This window comes from Acanthaster planci, linkage group LG17, assembly GCF_054643075.1.
Source record: "Acanthaster planci isolate LZ-2023a linkage group LG17, COTS_SCS, whole genome shotgun sequence".
NCBI lineage: Eukaryota > Metazoa > Echinodermata > Asteroidea > Valvatida > Acanthasteridae > Acanthaster > Acanthaster planci.
In genome coordinates this window covers 4,099,543-4,114,812 of record NC_141793.1, presented here as the reverse complement: position 1 = coordinate 4,114,812, position 15,270 = coordinate 4,099,543, and the positions used below count along the sequence as shown (strand labels likewise).

The 15,270-nt window shown below is 42.6% G+C and overlaps 3 protein-coding genes across 16 annotated transcripts in view; 2 read left to right on the top strand and 1 right to left on the bottom strand.

The window, feature by feature from the left end:
- LOC110979328 (natural resistance-associated macrophage protein 2-like) overlaps window positions 1-4,702 on the top strand; it is a 34,530-nt gene extending 29,828 nt beyond the window's left edge. For all 11 annotated transcript variants that reach the window (XM_087148173.1, XM_022235022.2, XM_087148177.1 and 8 more), the window contains one exon: window positions 660-4,702. In XM_087148173.1, coding sequence (XP_087004299.1) covers window positions 660-785 — 126 coding nt within the window. In that variant the 3' untranslated portion in view covers window positions 786-4,702. The remainder of the gene's footprint in view (window positions 1-659) is intronic.
- Window positions 4,703-4,909: 207 nt separating this feature from the next.
- Window positions 4,910-14,102, bottom strand: LOC110979348 (ASNSD1 upstream open reading frame protein-like). 4 transcript variants are annotated; one of them, XM_087148182.1, is made up of 5 exons: window positions 13,979-14,102; window positions 13,171-13,224; window positions 11,134-11,209; window positions 10,675-10,781; window positions 4,910-7,235 (listed from the first exon to the last, which is right to left on the bottom strand). In XM_087148182.1, the coding sequence occupies exons 1-4, from the start codon at window positions 13,997-13,999 to the stop codon at window positions 10,732-10,734; spliced, it is 201 nt and encodes a 66-aa protein (XP_087004308.1). In that variant the 5' UTR covers window positions 14,000-14,102; the 3' UTR covers window positions 4,910-7,235; window positions 10,675-10,731. The 4 variants fall into 4 exon arrangements, with proteins under 4 accessions (XP_087004308.1, XP_087004306.1, XP_087004309.1 ...); XM_087148180.1 differs by having other exon boundaries at window positions 13,970-14,014; XM_087148183.1 differs by lacking the exon at window positions 13,979-14,102 and adding an exon at window positions 13,686-13,795.
- LOC110979346 (E3 ubiquitin-protein ligase TRIM71-like) lies at window positions 8,635-10,045 on the top strand. Its single transcript, XM_022235059.2, has one exon. It carries the CDS (start codon window positions 8,840-8,842, stop codon window positions 10,043-10,045), a length of 1,206 nt encoding a protein of 401 aa, XP_022090751.2. The 5' UTR covers window positions 8,635-8,839.
- Window positions 14,103-15,270: the final 1,168 nt, after the last annotated feature.

The following is a 15,270-nucleotide window of genomic DNA, read 5'->3' as shown; positions in this document are numbered from 1 at the left end:
CCTTGAGGGTATAGCCAGGGTATAAATGTCGAATGTTCGGAAACTTTCAGTTTCATCATCATGGCTACTTTTTTTTTTCAAATTGACCCAAGTTGTTGGTTTAGTTTATCTTTACTAACAAAGTGGTTCCAAAACATGCAGATACATTCAAATTATTTTGAACGAAGGAAAAAAGTTCTAGGAAAAGTGCATTCACCTTAGCGAGGAGTATCAAGAGCCTGATACTGACTTCACATCCAACTGATGTTTCAGGTTGCATGGCCGTGGTGTCCACTCGGCCGTGTTTGTTTCAAATGGTCTAGCGGACCCAGAAAGATCACTGGTTGAATGGTAAAAGCATCCTCTCTTGCAAGAAAGTGGTAACAGGTTCAAGTCCCTCCTGTGCAAACTTGTGAATTTCTCTTGCAGGTTCACTAAAAGAACATGGCACAGTCACAGTGTGGTGGAGAGCAAAACCAATGTTGAATGCGCCAACACTCCCTCCCCCCCACCAACCCAGTCCCGTCTGATGTCTTCTTTCCCAAAAACCATTTGACGGGAGGCACTTCGTCTTAATACTGGGCCCCGAGCTGCCTGGCAGCCACGCCCTCCCTGGCAACCAACCCCTCCCCCCTTTGTGCGACAATTAGTAATGTTCCACCTGCACTGTGTCGTTTCAGTGCTGCAGCCTGACTGCACAGACGTACAATCTGGACGGTCTGGCAGAGGAAGAGGACGTTGGAGGCACCCAAGAGAGTCCCACGACAGAGGAACCCAACAGCTCCAAAGACAACGCCCATCCGTAGGGCCCCAGCCTCAGCAAGGATGGCGGGTAGCATTACTCCAAACCCTACCTTGATCTCCCAGATATCGGGTCTGACTGCAGTCAGCTTTCTCATGACCCCTAACATGGGGTCAGCTTAATAATTCTAGTAGCCATGCACTATTTTGTACTGCTTAATTTTCAAATCTCTCAGTTACCTGCGTTTACATCCATCCGCTTGGGAGAAAAGAGGGGTGTATTTCATGTATTTAACCAGTGGGCGTATTTCATCTATTTAACCGTGTATTACATGTAGGTATTTGCACAAGGCCATTTAAGAATCAGGGTTTCACAGTAACAATTCAAGGTTGAGATCATGAAACAGCAGCAGACAGATGTAGCACTTATGTATACGAATGTGTCTGCAGGAGCAGACGGCTGTTACATACACGCTTTATTCCTGAGGTTTTAAGTATTCATGGTTTGGGGTTTACAAGGCTAATTTCATAGAGCTAGTAAGTGCAGAAAATATTTGATTTAGCCAATGCCAGCTACTTACTGGTAGTCCTTACACACGGTCAAAGACTAAGTTATGTCATAATACAGCTCACCGAGGAGAGGGCATTGTGTTTCTTATTACAACTCACCAATGGATGCTGCATTTGACAAGCCGACAGCTTGTCACTTGGCATTCACAGTTTTTGGTATCTTTTGATTTGTATGTTGAGCAACCGAAATACATTTTCTGTACTCGTAGATATCCAAAGAACTACATGTATAGGCATGACCACCGGAATTGTGTGCAAATGCATACAGGTGTGTGTATTGCGCACATCTCAAAGTGCTAGCGCTGCCGAGTTGGGTTCAGAGATTTTGTGAAGAGGTACATGTACTTTTATCCAAATTTAGAGCAAAGCTCTTATTTATTGAGAAGGTAACTAAATTCCCACTGAATTTTTAATTAGTTATTCAAAAATTAGCGTCCCCCCCAATGCACAGACCAAGTTGAGACATAGTTTCATTTTTGCACTGGTCTCTGCAAACAGATTGTGTGATTTGTTCTCTATATATATTAGCATGTTTGGTTTATTAGACCATGGAAATGTCTCATATTTTGTAATTTGAATTTTTGGATTTTTTTTGTAGATTGAATGTTGAGGCTGCCTTTTTAAAGGCCTTGCTGATCATGGTGCCTTTATTCAGACGTACACTTCAATAGTGGTTGTCCAATTATTTTCCCATCGTTTTGGGGGTATAACAATTAGTCTGGTCCACAGATTCCTTCCTATGGTGCAATTTTATGCAACAAAACGACGATGGCCATTTGTCAGTTGCCCCCGCCAGTTAACATGGAAAGCATACGAAGGCATTGTAGAGGCGCCTTTCTGTGTGTGCGTTAGCACTTGCGCCAAGCGTTGCGTCTCTGTCGGAATCATTGCCATGGTGATTTTGACGGCCGAACACAGCACACACGTGTGTTTTGTTAATGGAGTCGATTTCCGTGAAAGTGAAATGCACTAACACATCATGTACACTACACACCCAAAAATGCCGATCTGGAAAGATGCCTTAACACTCCCCCCCCATGCATTTTGTGTACTCATATGTAAGGGGAAAAATGGCTGACCCATTTAGCAAGCATTATGGAAACTTTCTACAATGGTGCACATGGATAATGAAAAAAGTTACACGAACAAAAATAAGTAAGGTTTCATAATGTGTAAATATTTTGGTTCCTCTTTGTTATGAACTTTTAACAGGCATTCAACAATTCCACGGGTGCTTGGAGTGTGTAGTTTGGAAAAAAATGCAATACACTTTTTCTGATAATCAGCATAATATCATATTTAATTCGTGCACGTTTGTAATCCAATCAAGTCACTGGATTAGAGCGAGATTTTTTAACAGAAATATGTCTCACGTTATGGTGACTAGTTACTGATGGCAGACTTGGACATATTCTCAAACAACTCCTTGTCTTTGTGTGACCATTGAAATTTCTCATTGTGGTGGTGAAAAATAGAGTGAATATGTGACTCACGAGTCCTGCATGTTGTGTCTGAGTCATGAGAGTTGAGTCTGCGTCCAAGTCAGTGTTGTAACTGAGCTTTCACAAGTATTTTTCACTTGTCATCAGTAATGTGACTAGTACTTTCAGTACTAACAGCTGATGGAAAAGAAAGGATTGTCTTATAATTGACAAGTGATTACCTTATGGTATGCATCGATACTGGGATATTTGTGACCACTTCTGAAGATCCGGGAGTACTTTGAGAAGAATTTTGAGTGCTGTGTAGCACTCGGCTACAACACTCTGGTCAGAGTCATTTGCTGACTGGACTTGTCTTGACACCAAGTCATAGAAATTGCAACCGGAGGTGGAGTCGATTCTGGGTCCCGGACTTGAGTCACACAACTCGGTTACATCTGTAGCATAAAACTGCCAACAGCTTTTATCAGAGGGCACCTCAAACCTTGACATCACCACATTCCCATCTGATCTGAAAATACACATCTCGTTTAACATATGACAGTACTGAAAGGGTGCTTGTCCAATTCGGTTTAATCCAACAAAATTTCATAAAAATTTGGAAACACTGAAACCTTTGTTTTTTCCATTTCTATGACTTGTAAACCCTAGTATTATTGTTAAATTAAACGCTATAGGTGATCTAACGAACTTGTTTAGACTGCTCTCTTTCCAAAATACTTCGCCATTTGCATGAGGTCTGTTATCAGAAAGCATGAGCTGTACTGTATGGAAGTAAAATTTTCTTTTTTTCTGTTTAATTCATACTCGGAAACATGTCCAGAGTTGTATGTCGAGGTGAACTCTCTGTATTTTTTAACAATGTACATGTTCATATCAGTGCCTTGTAACTGGATTTCCTGAGTCATATGTCTAGGAATGGTATATTTCTGGCTTTTGAAACAGTGCATGGGTTGTGAAACATTCCCGTGACTTATCAAGAGCATGCAGCATAGTTATGCATATTGATGGCATTTTTAGTGTACTTTCACTGACTACAACGCGGGTCTGGGAAGGGAGTGCTGACTTTGTCGTTGAGGATAAATTTCTCAGAGGGCACGATGTAAGCCTGATTTCCATATGGTTGTAACGATCACGGACAGCACTCGACGTGTCAAGATGCAGACAGTCATGGAAGAGATGCTGCGTGATGTCATTACATAAAAATATGAAACAAATGGATCGGAAACTTAAAACTGTTTGCATCAAATGCCATTTTTAGGTGATGATACCTCCTCGAGAAGTCAGATATTCCAGTTTGATTTATTTTGGTCAGCAATTTTGTTGACAATGGGGTTGTAATATGTCCTTAATAGAGAGAAAACGTGCAAAATGAGTGCCACTGAGTGAGAGAGAGACATCACTGTATGCCATCCAAGGCCAGCTTGGTGTGTTTGTACAGGCTTACACCTGGCGACTCAACACAGACAGTGGGGAGAGTTACATCAATTGATGACTGTTGCCATCCCTGTTTATGTCAGTCACATGAAAGTATTTCTGCATGATTGTGTATCGTCACAAAGCGACGGGTGGTGCTCTGTGCATCTCTCTCTGTTGATAAGGAAACCGGGCTTTACAGAAAACAGAGACAAACTTTGCACCATAGTTTTTTTGCGACAAGTCTCTGCCAGAGGTCAGGGAAGGATGTTTGCTGTCTTGCACTGCGTGCCATCTTGCCCTGTCTTCATCATGGGTCTTCTGGATGCATGAATGTCTTTTAAAATTACAGATCACGTACATGTATGTGCCTTGAAATTTCATCCTGCAAAAATACCCTGCAAGGTAACATCGGATGTGTTTAAAGTGCATTTTTAATTATATCAAACCTGTAAATCAAATGTAAGTTATTCAAACAAAGCACTCCTGAATATTGTGACCGTCAGTGGTGCTTTGCAGTATAACATTAAATCTTTGTAGCTAATCCAAAAAAAGTGAATCTCCACCCTTTCTGTACTTCAACTCGGTGTCAAACTGTAGTGTCCCATTGTTTAGTGTGCCCTGCCTCGATCTGATGGCTAGAGTTATTGCCTTGAGAGCATGCAATCACAGGGAACATTTTTCTGAGGGTGAAACAGCAAGTGGGGGGGGGGAGCCTATGTACCCATGCAGATGTAAAATGCACAGCACTGACAAAAGACCAGAAAACTTCGGCCAGACTTTAACTGGATTAACTTGGATTGTGAAGTAGGTTATATTAAGTTTCCAGAGTTTTACCACATACTACATGCACTCAACAGTGCATTCATACTTGGCTGCATCACACTTTTATTTTCACAATACAGGTGTAGATGCCATGTGTTTATTTTTTTTGATTAATTGTTGGACCAGATATAAAAAATGGCTATCATGAAATATATGGCTGACATGGCCATCACAGTGACAAATTCTTCCTTTAGTTTCCCTTTATTTTTCTTGCAACCTGTGGTTTTTAGATCGCTTAAACGTCTACTTTTTTTTGGTCCTATTACGAAAAGTAGAATAAAATGAGGTATTACATGAAGTTGTGCTATTTATATACAATTTGGTTATAGATTGAGCAATATCTCAAAAGACTGGCATTTGGCCAATTTTAGTTTATGTCCCATCTGCTCAGGTCTAACAGCCAGCTGTCCACACCTGCCCCGATGCCAACAATAGACGAGGTATGCCCCCACAACAATAGACGAGGTATGCCCCCACAACAATAGACAAGGTATGCCCCACAACAATAGACAGGGTATGCCCCACAACAATAGACAGGGTATGCCCCACAACAATAGACAAGGTATGCCAAGGTAGGAGACAGTCTGAAACATATGCAGCAAGGTATGAGACGGAGAGAACCCCCCCCCTGCTTTGTGTTGGTCATTGTCTTGCAGGAATCTGGGGAATTCCTTTCAGACATCTTGGGGGGATGTGTTAAGTAACAATAGTCTGGAAAGTGTATAGGGATTGGACGTGGGGGGGGGTACCCCTCGGTCTCACTTCTTGCTGGGTATAGTCTGAAACCAGCCAGACATGAGGAGGAAGGTTGTACAAGGTTCAACAAACTTTGCTTATTTCCAATGAGAACTTCCCTAGAGTTGACCCACCACCTGACCACTGAGGTAAGCAGCTTTGCCTAATACATGAATGCTGTGAACATGTACAAATGGCTTACAATCGTATTAGCCGAGATTACGCTGTTGGTTGTGTACATCAATATGGTGCAGTTCTAAATTGCCCTACCACAACATGATTAATTTTAGAATCAATGTTCCCTTGGGGTCTTTTTGGATGGCTGGATGTGTAGCGTTTGAGCTCTGTAGAAACATTCATTACCTTTGAAAGATCAAGTGTGTTATACACGGACTTCAGATGCATGTAATTTGAGACCCCCCTAAAAAAGCCTTCCCCCAACGTTTTGTCAGCTGGAAAAATTATAGAACTTGTTAAAGTCAAACCAAATACTAAATCTGATCTCACTAAATTGTGGCCCGTCCCCCATACAAATATGGCCAGAAAATGTGATTTGTTTTTCCAAAATTATTTCAGTGCATTTGTCAACAAAATACACATACACAAAAGTCAACAAAGCAGTTGGATGCATTTGTATGCATCAAAACAACTAAAACTACAAAGTCATTGGTGGAGACATTTACTCTCCTTACTCAACTTTTCCAATTTCAACACCACACATCCCCACCCCCAGATTTGTGCTGTGGCATTAAAGTTTAGACTGACCATGCAACCAGCAAAACTTTCCGTTTCACCAGTGTCACTTGGCTGGCTGCCAAGAGGCCATGAACACCTGCCCTCAGGGGTCCAGAGGGCAACACCAGTATTTTGCAACACTCCCACCCCATTTCATCATCCACCTGGACCAGCTGTTTGCAACTTGTGAACTCTCTGAAGGCCAACAAACTTTTTAATTCTCCGTGACTTCATAATCTCAAAGGGGAACACACACCAAATATTACATAAACAACTTCAAAAGTTTTACTTGTAGAAAACTTTAAGAAATCAAATCCACTCCCAAGACATGAACTTCATACTTTGGGGACTGGGTAGGCATCTACAGTTCTTAGATAAAAGCCATCAAATGCACCAAAAACAGTAAATTGAAAGCAGCAATGCATGAGCATTGCTAGACCATTTTAAATGGTAGGAGGTTGTATCATTCATGAGTGTACTGGTGGTCTAGTTCCCGAAACCCCCCATTCTTTTCCATTCTTGCTGATGGCACCAGAAGTTTGCCTATAGAACTGACTAATGGGGGGAGGGCATGACCGTGTGACACCCCTACATCTCCCTCTAGCGTCGCATGTGCAGCTCTTGTGGCAACATCACTTAGGTGCTGAGTGTCACAAAACCATAGTTTCTTCAGTGTACATGCACCGGTACGTGAACTTCAGCTGATGAATTCCTCTCTGTGGCATTTCTGTTGCCATGACAACCACATCTACCATCCACTCCCATCAAGTTGCCTCATTAGCACAATAAAAACTGTAAGAAACAATTGGAAACATATCTAAATTTTTTACGTGTTTCCTGTGGATGAATTGGAAAAGTGTAAAGCTGTTTGTGGGTTTCTGTATCAGCAAACTGGCCAATCAAGTTTTTGTTTTAGTCTAATAAATCCCCTGCATTACTGTTCACTCATGACAGAGATTTCGCACAATGTCAAGCCATATGAACCCTCAACACTGTTGACTAACATACATGTACATGTAGTATTCATTTTCATCTGGACACCTGACGTACATAATCCAGTGGGAAGAAACAATGAAAACCTGTCGTGTTGCCCGATGCGCTTGTAAACATTGCTCAAAACATGTCACTGGATTGCTCAATTCTTAGTTACACGATTACAACCTACAATTTCCAAAATCTAACTTAGAGAAACAATCTTTTTGCATGGCACACATGGTGCAATTCTTAGCAATACTTTTGCCATCGACAAACACACACACACCAGGACACATAGGCAAGCACCGCCTGTCTGAAAAGCGGCAAAAATGACTCAGCATCCTCATTCATACCAAATTTGCATACCTGTGTTCTGATTGGCTGAGTGATGTACACACCCCCACACACACCTCCAGCATGACCATATAAGGCAATGTTTTTGGTGCGCCTATGGTGGTTCTTTCAAAGACAACACCACTACAAACCGAAACCCCAAATTTTTTGTTGCTGTCTCTTTGTGTGTTTTGGGGAGAAGGGGCCTCTGGCGGAATCTGTACCTACATTGTGTTTGACTTTGTGGGACTATCTTTCTGGTAAACAGTGGCAAGTCACTGAATTCTAGCTGAGCTTGCAAACACAACTGGCACTGTTCCAAGTATTTACAGATCTCGGTGATAACAATAAATGTTTTTTTTTGGGGGGGGGTGGAGGTGGGGACAAAGGCTAACACTGACTCCAAAATATTTCCCTGACAACAATTATCCTTCCATTGGGAGAAAGTTAAACTGCAGCCATCAAACTTCAGGGTTTTTTTTGTGATGATCACGACGGTTAATGCCTTGTTCAGGATTCATATATTACCTACTGGTGTAATACATGCAATACACACTTCCTATGCGGGGTCATTTCCTGGTGTTGTTAGATGTGGCAAGGGGCCCCTAGTTGGGTCGACCCACAAATCCTTTTATTATCTCAAGGTTTTTCCATTCAGTTCCAGCTTTGCTGTGTACTGTACATACGTTATTTTGGCTTTCCCCTGTTGGTCCAGACAGAAATTACAGGCCCCAAACAGGACAAAAAGGAAGTGTGCTTTCAAAAGAGTTGGCTATGCATGACCTCACTGGAGGGAACAGGATTGGCATGTACTTGTGTATATAAGTCCCGGCATAATCTGTTTGGGCAGATTTTCAGTTTCATTCCTCTTGTGACTTAACAGATGAAGTGTGCACTTGCTTAAAAAGTGGCTTCCAAAGTCATGCAGTGATGTCACTGGTAGCCATTTGACCGTGCATGTTTGTGCCAGTATATGTAATACAGCACACACAACAAAGACCACCAACTTCGGTTAACAGTATTCACTGCAAATTTCCTGACAGTTTCTGAGCTGACAAACTTCAGATTTTTAAAAATTGTTTGGCACCATGGCATCTGGTGGTGACGAGAGGGTCTTCGATATGGTTGAATTGAAACGAGCACTGCTGCAGTGCATGGTGTGTAAAGAATCTCCGTGCTCCGGCGAGGGTCTGAAGTTCAAGCTTCTAGAGTGTCATCACACCGTGTGCAAGGACTGCTTGGAGCAGATCATAAAGAATGAGCGTGGCCTTGACCGTGGAGCTCTGCATTTCAGCTGTCCCGAGTGTCGACACCGCATGAACGTCCCAGCCCGCGGGGCAGACGGCATCCCGAACAACTTCATTGCGCAGCAGATCCTGGACTTTGCCAACAGCTGCAAACCCAAGCATGACCCAGCCGACGGGGAGACATCATCATCGTTGGGGGGAGTCAGATGCGGTGGGTGCCAAGGCGCGATCAGGCAGGTCCAACACTGGTGCATCCTCTGCACGTACCTGTGCGACAGGTGCACATGGCGGCACCGCGACGACAAGGCACTGCGGCACCACACTGTCTTCGTCCCCGCCCGGAGCTCCGAGGGAGGGTGGGGCGAGGCAGCAGCCAGTGACGACTCTGGCTTCTGCCCGACCCACAACCATTGCCGGCTGGACTTCTACTGCCGCACCTGTAACGTGCCCCTCTGCAAAATTTGCAAAGAGCTCTGCCACACTCCTGGCCCTCGGCACTCAATCTGCGATATCTCCAAGGTGGCCCAGGAGAGCCGGGCAGAGCTGGACCGCCTCCTGGAGGCAGTGACTGAGCAACAGAAACTAGCCAGCGAAACTTTCCGCCAAATCCGCCAAGAGGAGGAGTGCATCAACGCCGAGCGCAGCAGGGCCAAGAAGAGGCTGAGGGCTTTCATCTGCGAGTGCCACAACATCCTGGCCAGACGGGAGATGGCACTGACGGGATCCGTCGAGCACCGCGCCCAGCAGAGGTCCAAGTGCCTCCTCTACTCCAAGGAACAAGTCCGCCACCTGCTGACCCGGATTGGCAGTAGCATGGAGTATGCCAACCTGATCAAGAAGGAGCATGCTCCGCTCTCCGTCATCCGCGCAGCCACCGTCATGAAGCCAGCCCTGCTTGAGATAGCACAGGCCAGGCTGGACACAGACATCCAGAATGGCGACGCCTTTTTGTCAATGACGGAAGCAGATCTCCAGTTTGATATTGCCACCTTTAGATACATGGTTTCTCTCCTAGGAAAATCCCAGGTAGATGGTATATCTGAATAAGGCCACTGTAACAATCTGCCACAATGCAAAGGCAGTGCCCACAAACTTAACCTCTACAATTAAATGAAAAGTATTGCTTGTCCGAAGCCAAAACGCACATATGTACCACAGTTTTACAGTAGTATTTGCACGAAATGTTCTTCACATCTGCACAGCGCACAACGTTTGATTGATTAAAACCAATGGGGTATGCTATGCTGTAAATATTACAGCCGTGGACAGTTGGTGGTGGAAGTTGGGTTCTTTTATTAGGTGGAAAATTGCTCAAGAAAGGATGGGCTTTGTGAATTTATTGGTTTGTTATACATTTACGAATTCTATAAACCTAACAGTATCTAATCCTCCAATTTAATTTTTTCCACATGTCCTTTTCTTTTCTTTCTTTCTTAATACATTCTTTTTCTATTTCTGAGTAATGCTATTTCTCATGGTACTCACGTGCTATAAAATCAGTTACCGGTTTAAATTGAGGTTGTCTGACAAAATAAAGGCAAGCAACCCTATTGGGGTGATCACTCCTTTTGTGACTGTGGAGTCACAAGTATTGTCGTGGCAGATGCCAAAACTGCCACAAGGAGAATTCTTCGCAAAACTGGCTGCGTCCTCTTGAAGATGAAAAAAAAATTCACCTAGTACCCAAAGACTTCATCAAATATCGAGTTCCGTAACTTCGGTGCCAAGTCCATCTATCCTTGTCCTGACAACGTCTTCTCCTTGTTGAGCTCCTGAAGGTTTTCTGCGGGCAAACAAAAGACATTTATAACTTACAAAAATAATCCAAACTGACAGCGCTGGGACTGACCGAGGCAAGACGGTGTGGAATAAAAAAGAATCTTGGAGGATTGAGGACTGTTAATGTCTGGTCTACCTCTCTGAATACAAGTTATCAGATATTTAAATTCAAAGATGTACGTGCTCATGTATATATTATAGTTGTCCAATGTTTTGTCTTTTAGCACCATGTAAAGGTCTGCTTTATTTAAATGCAACATTAATACAATGGTTTCCACGTATTTATTATCTTTATAATATTTGTTATCCATTTTTGTTCTTGTAGCTTGAGGGAACAAGTCAACTTTGAGTCTTACTTTGGCACTCTTTTTGACACTGGTTTATGTTGCTGAGGAAATAAACATTGCTGTTTACTTGCAGTTGATAGACACGCTGAAAAAAGAATAAAAATGGAATAAAATTAGAACAGGAAAGAGGTTATAGGAGAACAACAAGTCAAATCACAAGTTGGTGGACAAACTGATACAATGTATCCATTATTTTTAATATTGGTTGTGAAAAATACATTATGTAGTTTCTAGTCAAGAAGACTTCTTGAAAATGCCAGTGGTGGACAGTAGCATTGTAAATTTTTCCCCCAAAACTTAAATTTTGTATGCGTCACATTTCCTTTATTTTTGGGTTAATTTTGAATTGTAACCCATATTTTTACACTCTGTGGGCAAATGAGTTTCAATAAATGAATTGACAGGAATGGCCTACAGCTCTTTTCAGGTTAAATTTTCATTAAAGTACCACTCTGCCATCATTAAGTGCCATGGGACTTTACCATGAAATTATGAAATTAATCCCTCAGGGATGTTTTGCAGATGTTTACCCAAAGCTTACTGGGTTAATCCTGCAAGGGATTTTTTTCACCGATTGTTAGTGAAACCTAACTGCACACCATTTAAAATTGAGGGTGGATCTCCACCAAAAAAAGCAACTCAATAATAACAATCATTTTCTCCAAAAAATAAATGTCAGAGACTGTTATTTTTCGTGTCAAATTGAAGATTATAATGATATCTTTTCCAACTGGAAGACTTCATTTAAACTTTGATGATGCCTTGTGCAGATAATTGCTATTACATGAGACAAGTGCTTTCATGTTCTGTACAATGGAATTACCATAGCACGTTCAAGCTCTTTAATACCGTTTAACATACATGTATGCGATCATTGGCAATTCCTGCAAAATGAGGAAACTGAACTGGACACGGTTCTGTTATGTTACAACCTCTTTTATTTTTCACCAATAAACAAACAAGATCCTGAAATAGTTCAAAGTGGTTAAAATTCCAGACGACCGACCAACAACTAAACACTTCAGCAGGTAAACTTAGCTTTGACCAAGGCATTGGGCGAATCTGGCCTATACGGTTGCAGCACCTGTTCACGATGGTCTAGCCCCGAGGCTGTTAAAGTGCATCAATTCTGCATGTGTTGCTTGCTAATATTCACTATGCATACTCACATGCACATGCCCTGAGCACGAGACCAGTCTGTAACCAAATGACCTGTTATACATGACACGCAGAGTACACGCACACGTACATACACAGGTGAATGCACTGCACCATGTACATGTACAGTACATAATACAATGTACAGTACATGAGTCCGTCCACATAGCTTGATCTGTGGGTTGACCATAGTGCTTAATTGTAGGCTACCTGTCCAAACAGGCATTAGTGGCCCGATAATGTCCTCTCGACAAAGAAATGCCGAGACCTTCTCGGATAAGGATAACTGCGCAGGTTCAGCTGAAGCTGCTTTCTCTAAAACAAACTTTCTGAAACTGCACAATAATTGACAACCATTGCCTTCTGAATATAAATGTACAGTATACATGTATGTACTGTCAGTATTTACGAATGGTCAAATCTACGTGTACATCTGTCTACACACAGGCATCATGTTTCATCAAGTTCACAGCTCAGTGGAAAGGATCTTAGAAAAAAATGTGAAGAACCCAAACAGTTGCCTGATAATTTAAGATTTCAATTCAGTGACTGCATGAGCAATTTAAACAGTATAAAATTCCATCGGAGACAACAAAAAACAAAGCGTTGTGTATCGACAATTAAGGCACTACCATTTGAATGAAGTCCTCAGTTTTGAAAAGAGAACATCCTAAGCATTTTGATACCAAATCAACAATTTCTGACAATTGTTATGGTGATGGGAGAAAATGTTACTTTTGAGTTTTCTTGGGGGAGGGAGTCCTGTACAAGAAAATTAGGTTACGGGCCACCAAACAGTACCTGTTCTAGCAACACTTTCATTGTAGTAATAATAGTATTTACAGCTCGCTTGTGTTTCAAATTTCTATGCTACATGTATGTACTCACACGCCCTTTCTTCAATGTCTTCAATTCGTTCTTCAGAACTGTCTGCTCCTTGATCTGCACACAGATGAAAACACGGCTGTTGTAGCAAAATCACCTTTGAGGTTGTTATCCTTACTCTTACTAGGGTCTCAGTCGGCTACAACACGGAGGAAGGAAAATGGCTACAACAGTTTCCAAAACTTGCCATGCACACCAGTAACAGTATGATGCTGGCCTACATGTAGGCCTAGTCAAATCCCTTCCCTTGTCCCGCACTAAGCCTACTACTACTAGTATGACTAGTACATGTATCCCATTTTTAGGGGAGTTCCATCCCCCCCCCCAAACTGTGTGGCGTCTGACATCCACCCCGCTCCAACCCCACACTGGACCACAGTTCTGGGGGTAGGTGGGGGTACCTCCAGAACTGTGGGGTCCGACGTCCGCTCCACTCCGAGTCGTGGAGTGGACGTCGGGCCCCACAGTTCTGGGGGTAGGGGCGGGGATAATGAGTCTCCTGTTCAACTTCAACCAACCTTCACATTTTTTTCAATCATCCCTTCCTTTAAGGAGGGAAGATGCCTGATCTAAGACTTCTGTCAAGTCTGCAGCCTAACGTTAGGCCTCATGACAGTACTGTCAGTGTCAAACACAAGACAAGGTTTATGTACAACTCTGTGCCAGAAGCAGTGCAGATTTTAAATCTTCTCCTCGTGTCATCCATGAAATGAACAAAAAAAGTCAGTGTAAGAAAAGGAGACGGCTGACCATGAAAGGAAAGTTTGAATGCAAGGGTAGAATTAAACCGCCACTTGTTTACCATGTTTACCTTCGCATCAATTTCCTCCATAACTTCCGCTCGACTGTGCGGATGTGCTAACTTTTGAGGGCGCTGTTTACTGACGCACGTGCTCCGAACTGGCGTACGTGTCTTTTTTGTAGGGTTTGCGGAATTTTGGAGCCACCTGCCCCAAAACGGAGATAATTCGCTTAGTATTATTTGAAACAATGATAAACCAACTAGGCTCTTGTACATAGACCATTAAATGCCTCCCTGCAGAATAAGCAACAGTTTCGTGGCAGCTTGGTAGGACATGATTGTTATGTTTTTCCTTCATCTCAGCTCCCGCCACCCGGGCCGCCGCGGCGCGCCAGGTCGACCTGATTTGGATCACGACCAGGGGCGTTGCTAGGATTTTCTTAGGCCTTCGCAAACTGAACTTGTCCGCTCCGATTGATTCGTAAATTTCTTTCAACCGTTCGACCTTAGACACTATTTGTATCTACCCTCATTTAGCGATCACTTTGAGTTCTCGCCTTACGTGTCTTACTGTTGAACGATGTTTGGGCCTAATTGAATAAAATCAATTTAAACAAGGTTTGGAAACATTACTGAATTCAGGCGAAATAGGCCTATGAGGACCATGGTTGAATACTGTTGGAAAGTAGTGTTCAGTATTTTAGTGATCTCTTGTCACCATCCCGATTTTAGTTTTGCATTTGTGAGTTTGCTATCTCGACTTTGCTCTTGAATTCTCTTGCCCCTGGCAGATTGATAGTGTCGCTTTACACCTAGTAAAATGTACATATTGCATTGACAGTGACCACTTATCCATTCACTGTGACGTCTTTCAGTAAGTACCCAAGCTTTTGTTTTTGAAAAGACCCTCCACTTTCTCCCGCTCGAATCCTTTTATCGAGAAGTAGGATGAACCTTGTTCTTTAGCGTTTCCTTGGCTGAGGAGTAATTTTATAACCTACACGCTATTTAAATTCTAAAAGTTCAGATTCCGTGTGCAGTAGGCCTACATTAAACCTCCAATGCTTAAACTTGATTATCAAGTCAGTATCACTTTGCCTGTGTTTCGATTTTGATACTAATTGGGATATCACCCGGAAAATATTTTTAGAATTCACATTTTCGTGTGCCTGCACCGTTTTTAATTTGGGTTTGTTTCTAATTCTGCTGAGGAAATTTGAATGATGCCGCCGAGTATGGCATGAAAAGATTGATCTGATTACGGAAGCATTGAGCAGGAACCACGGAAATACCACTCTGTGCTTTGTGAATCCTCACTGCACAAGCTACCGAACATGTCAGCCTCCAGTCCAGCCTCAAGT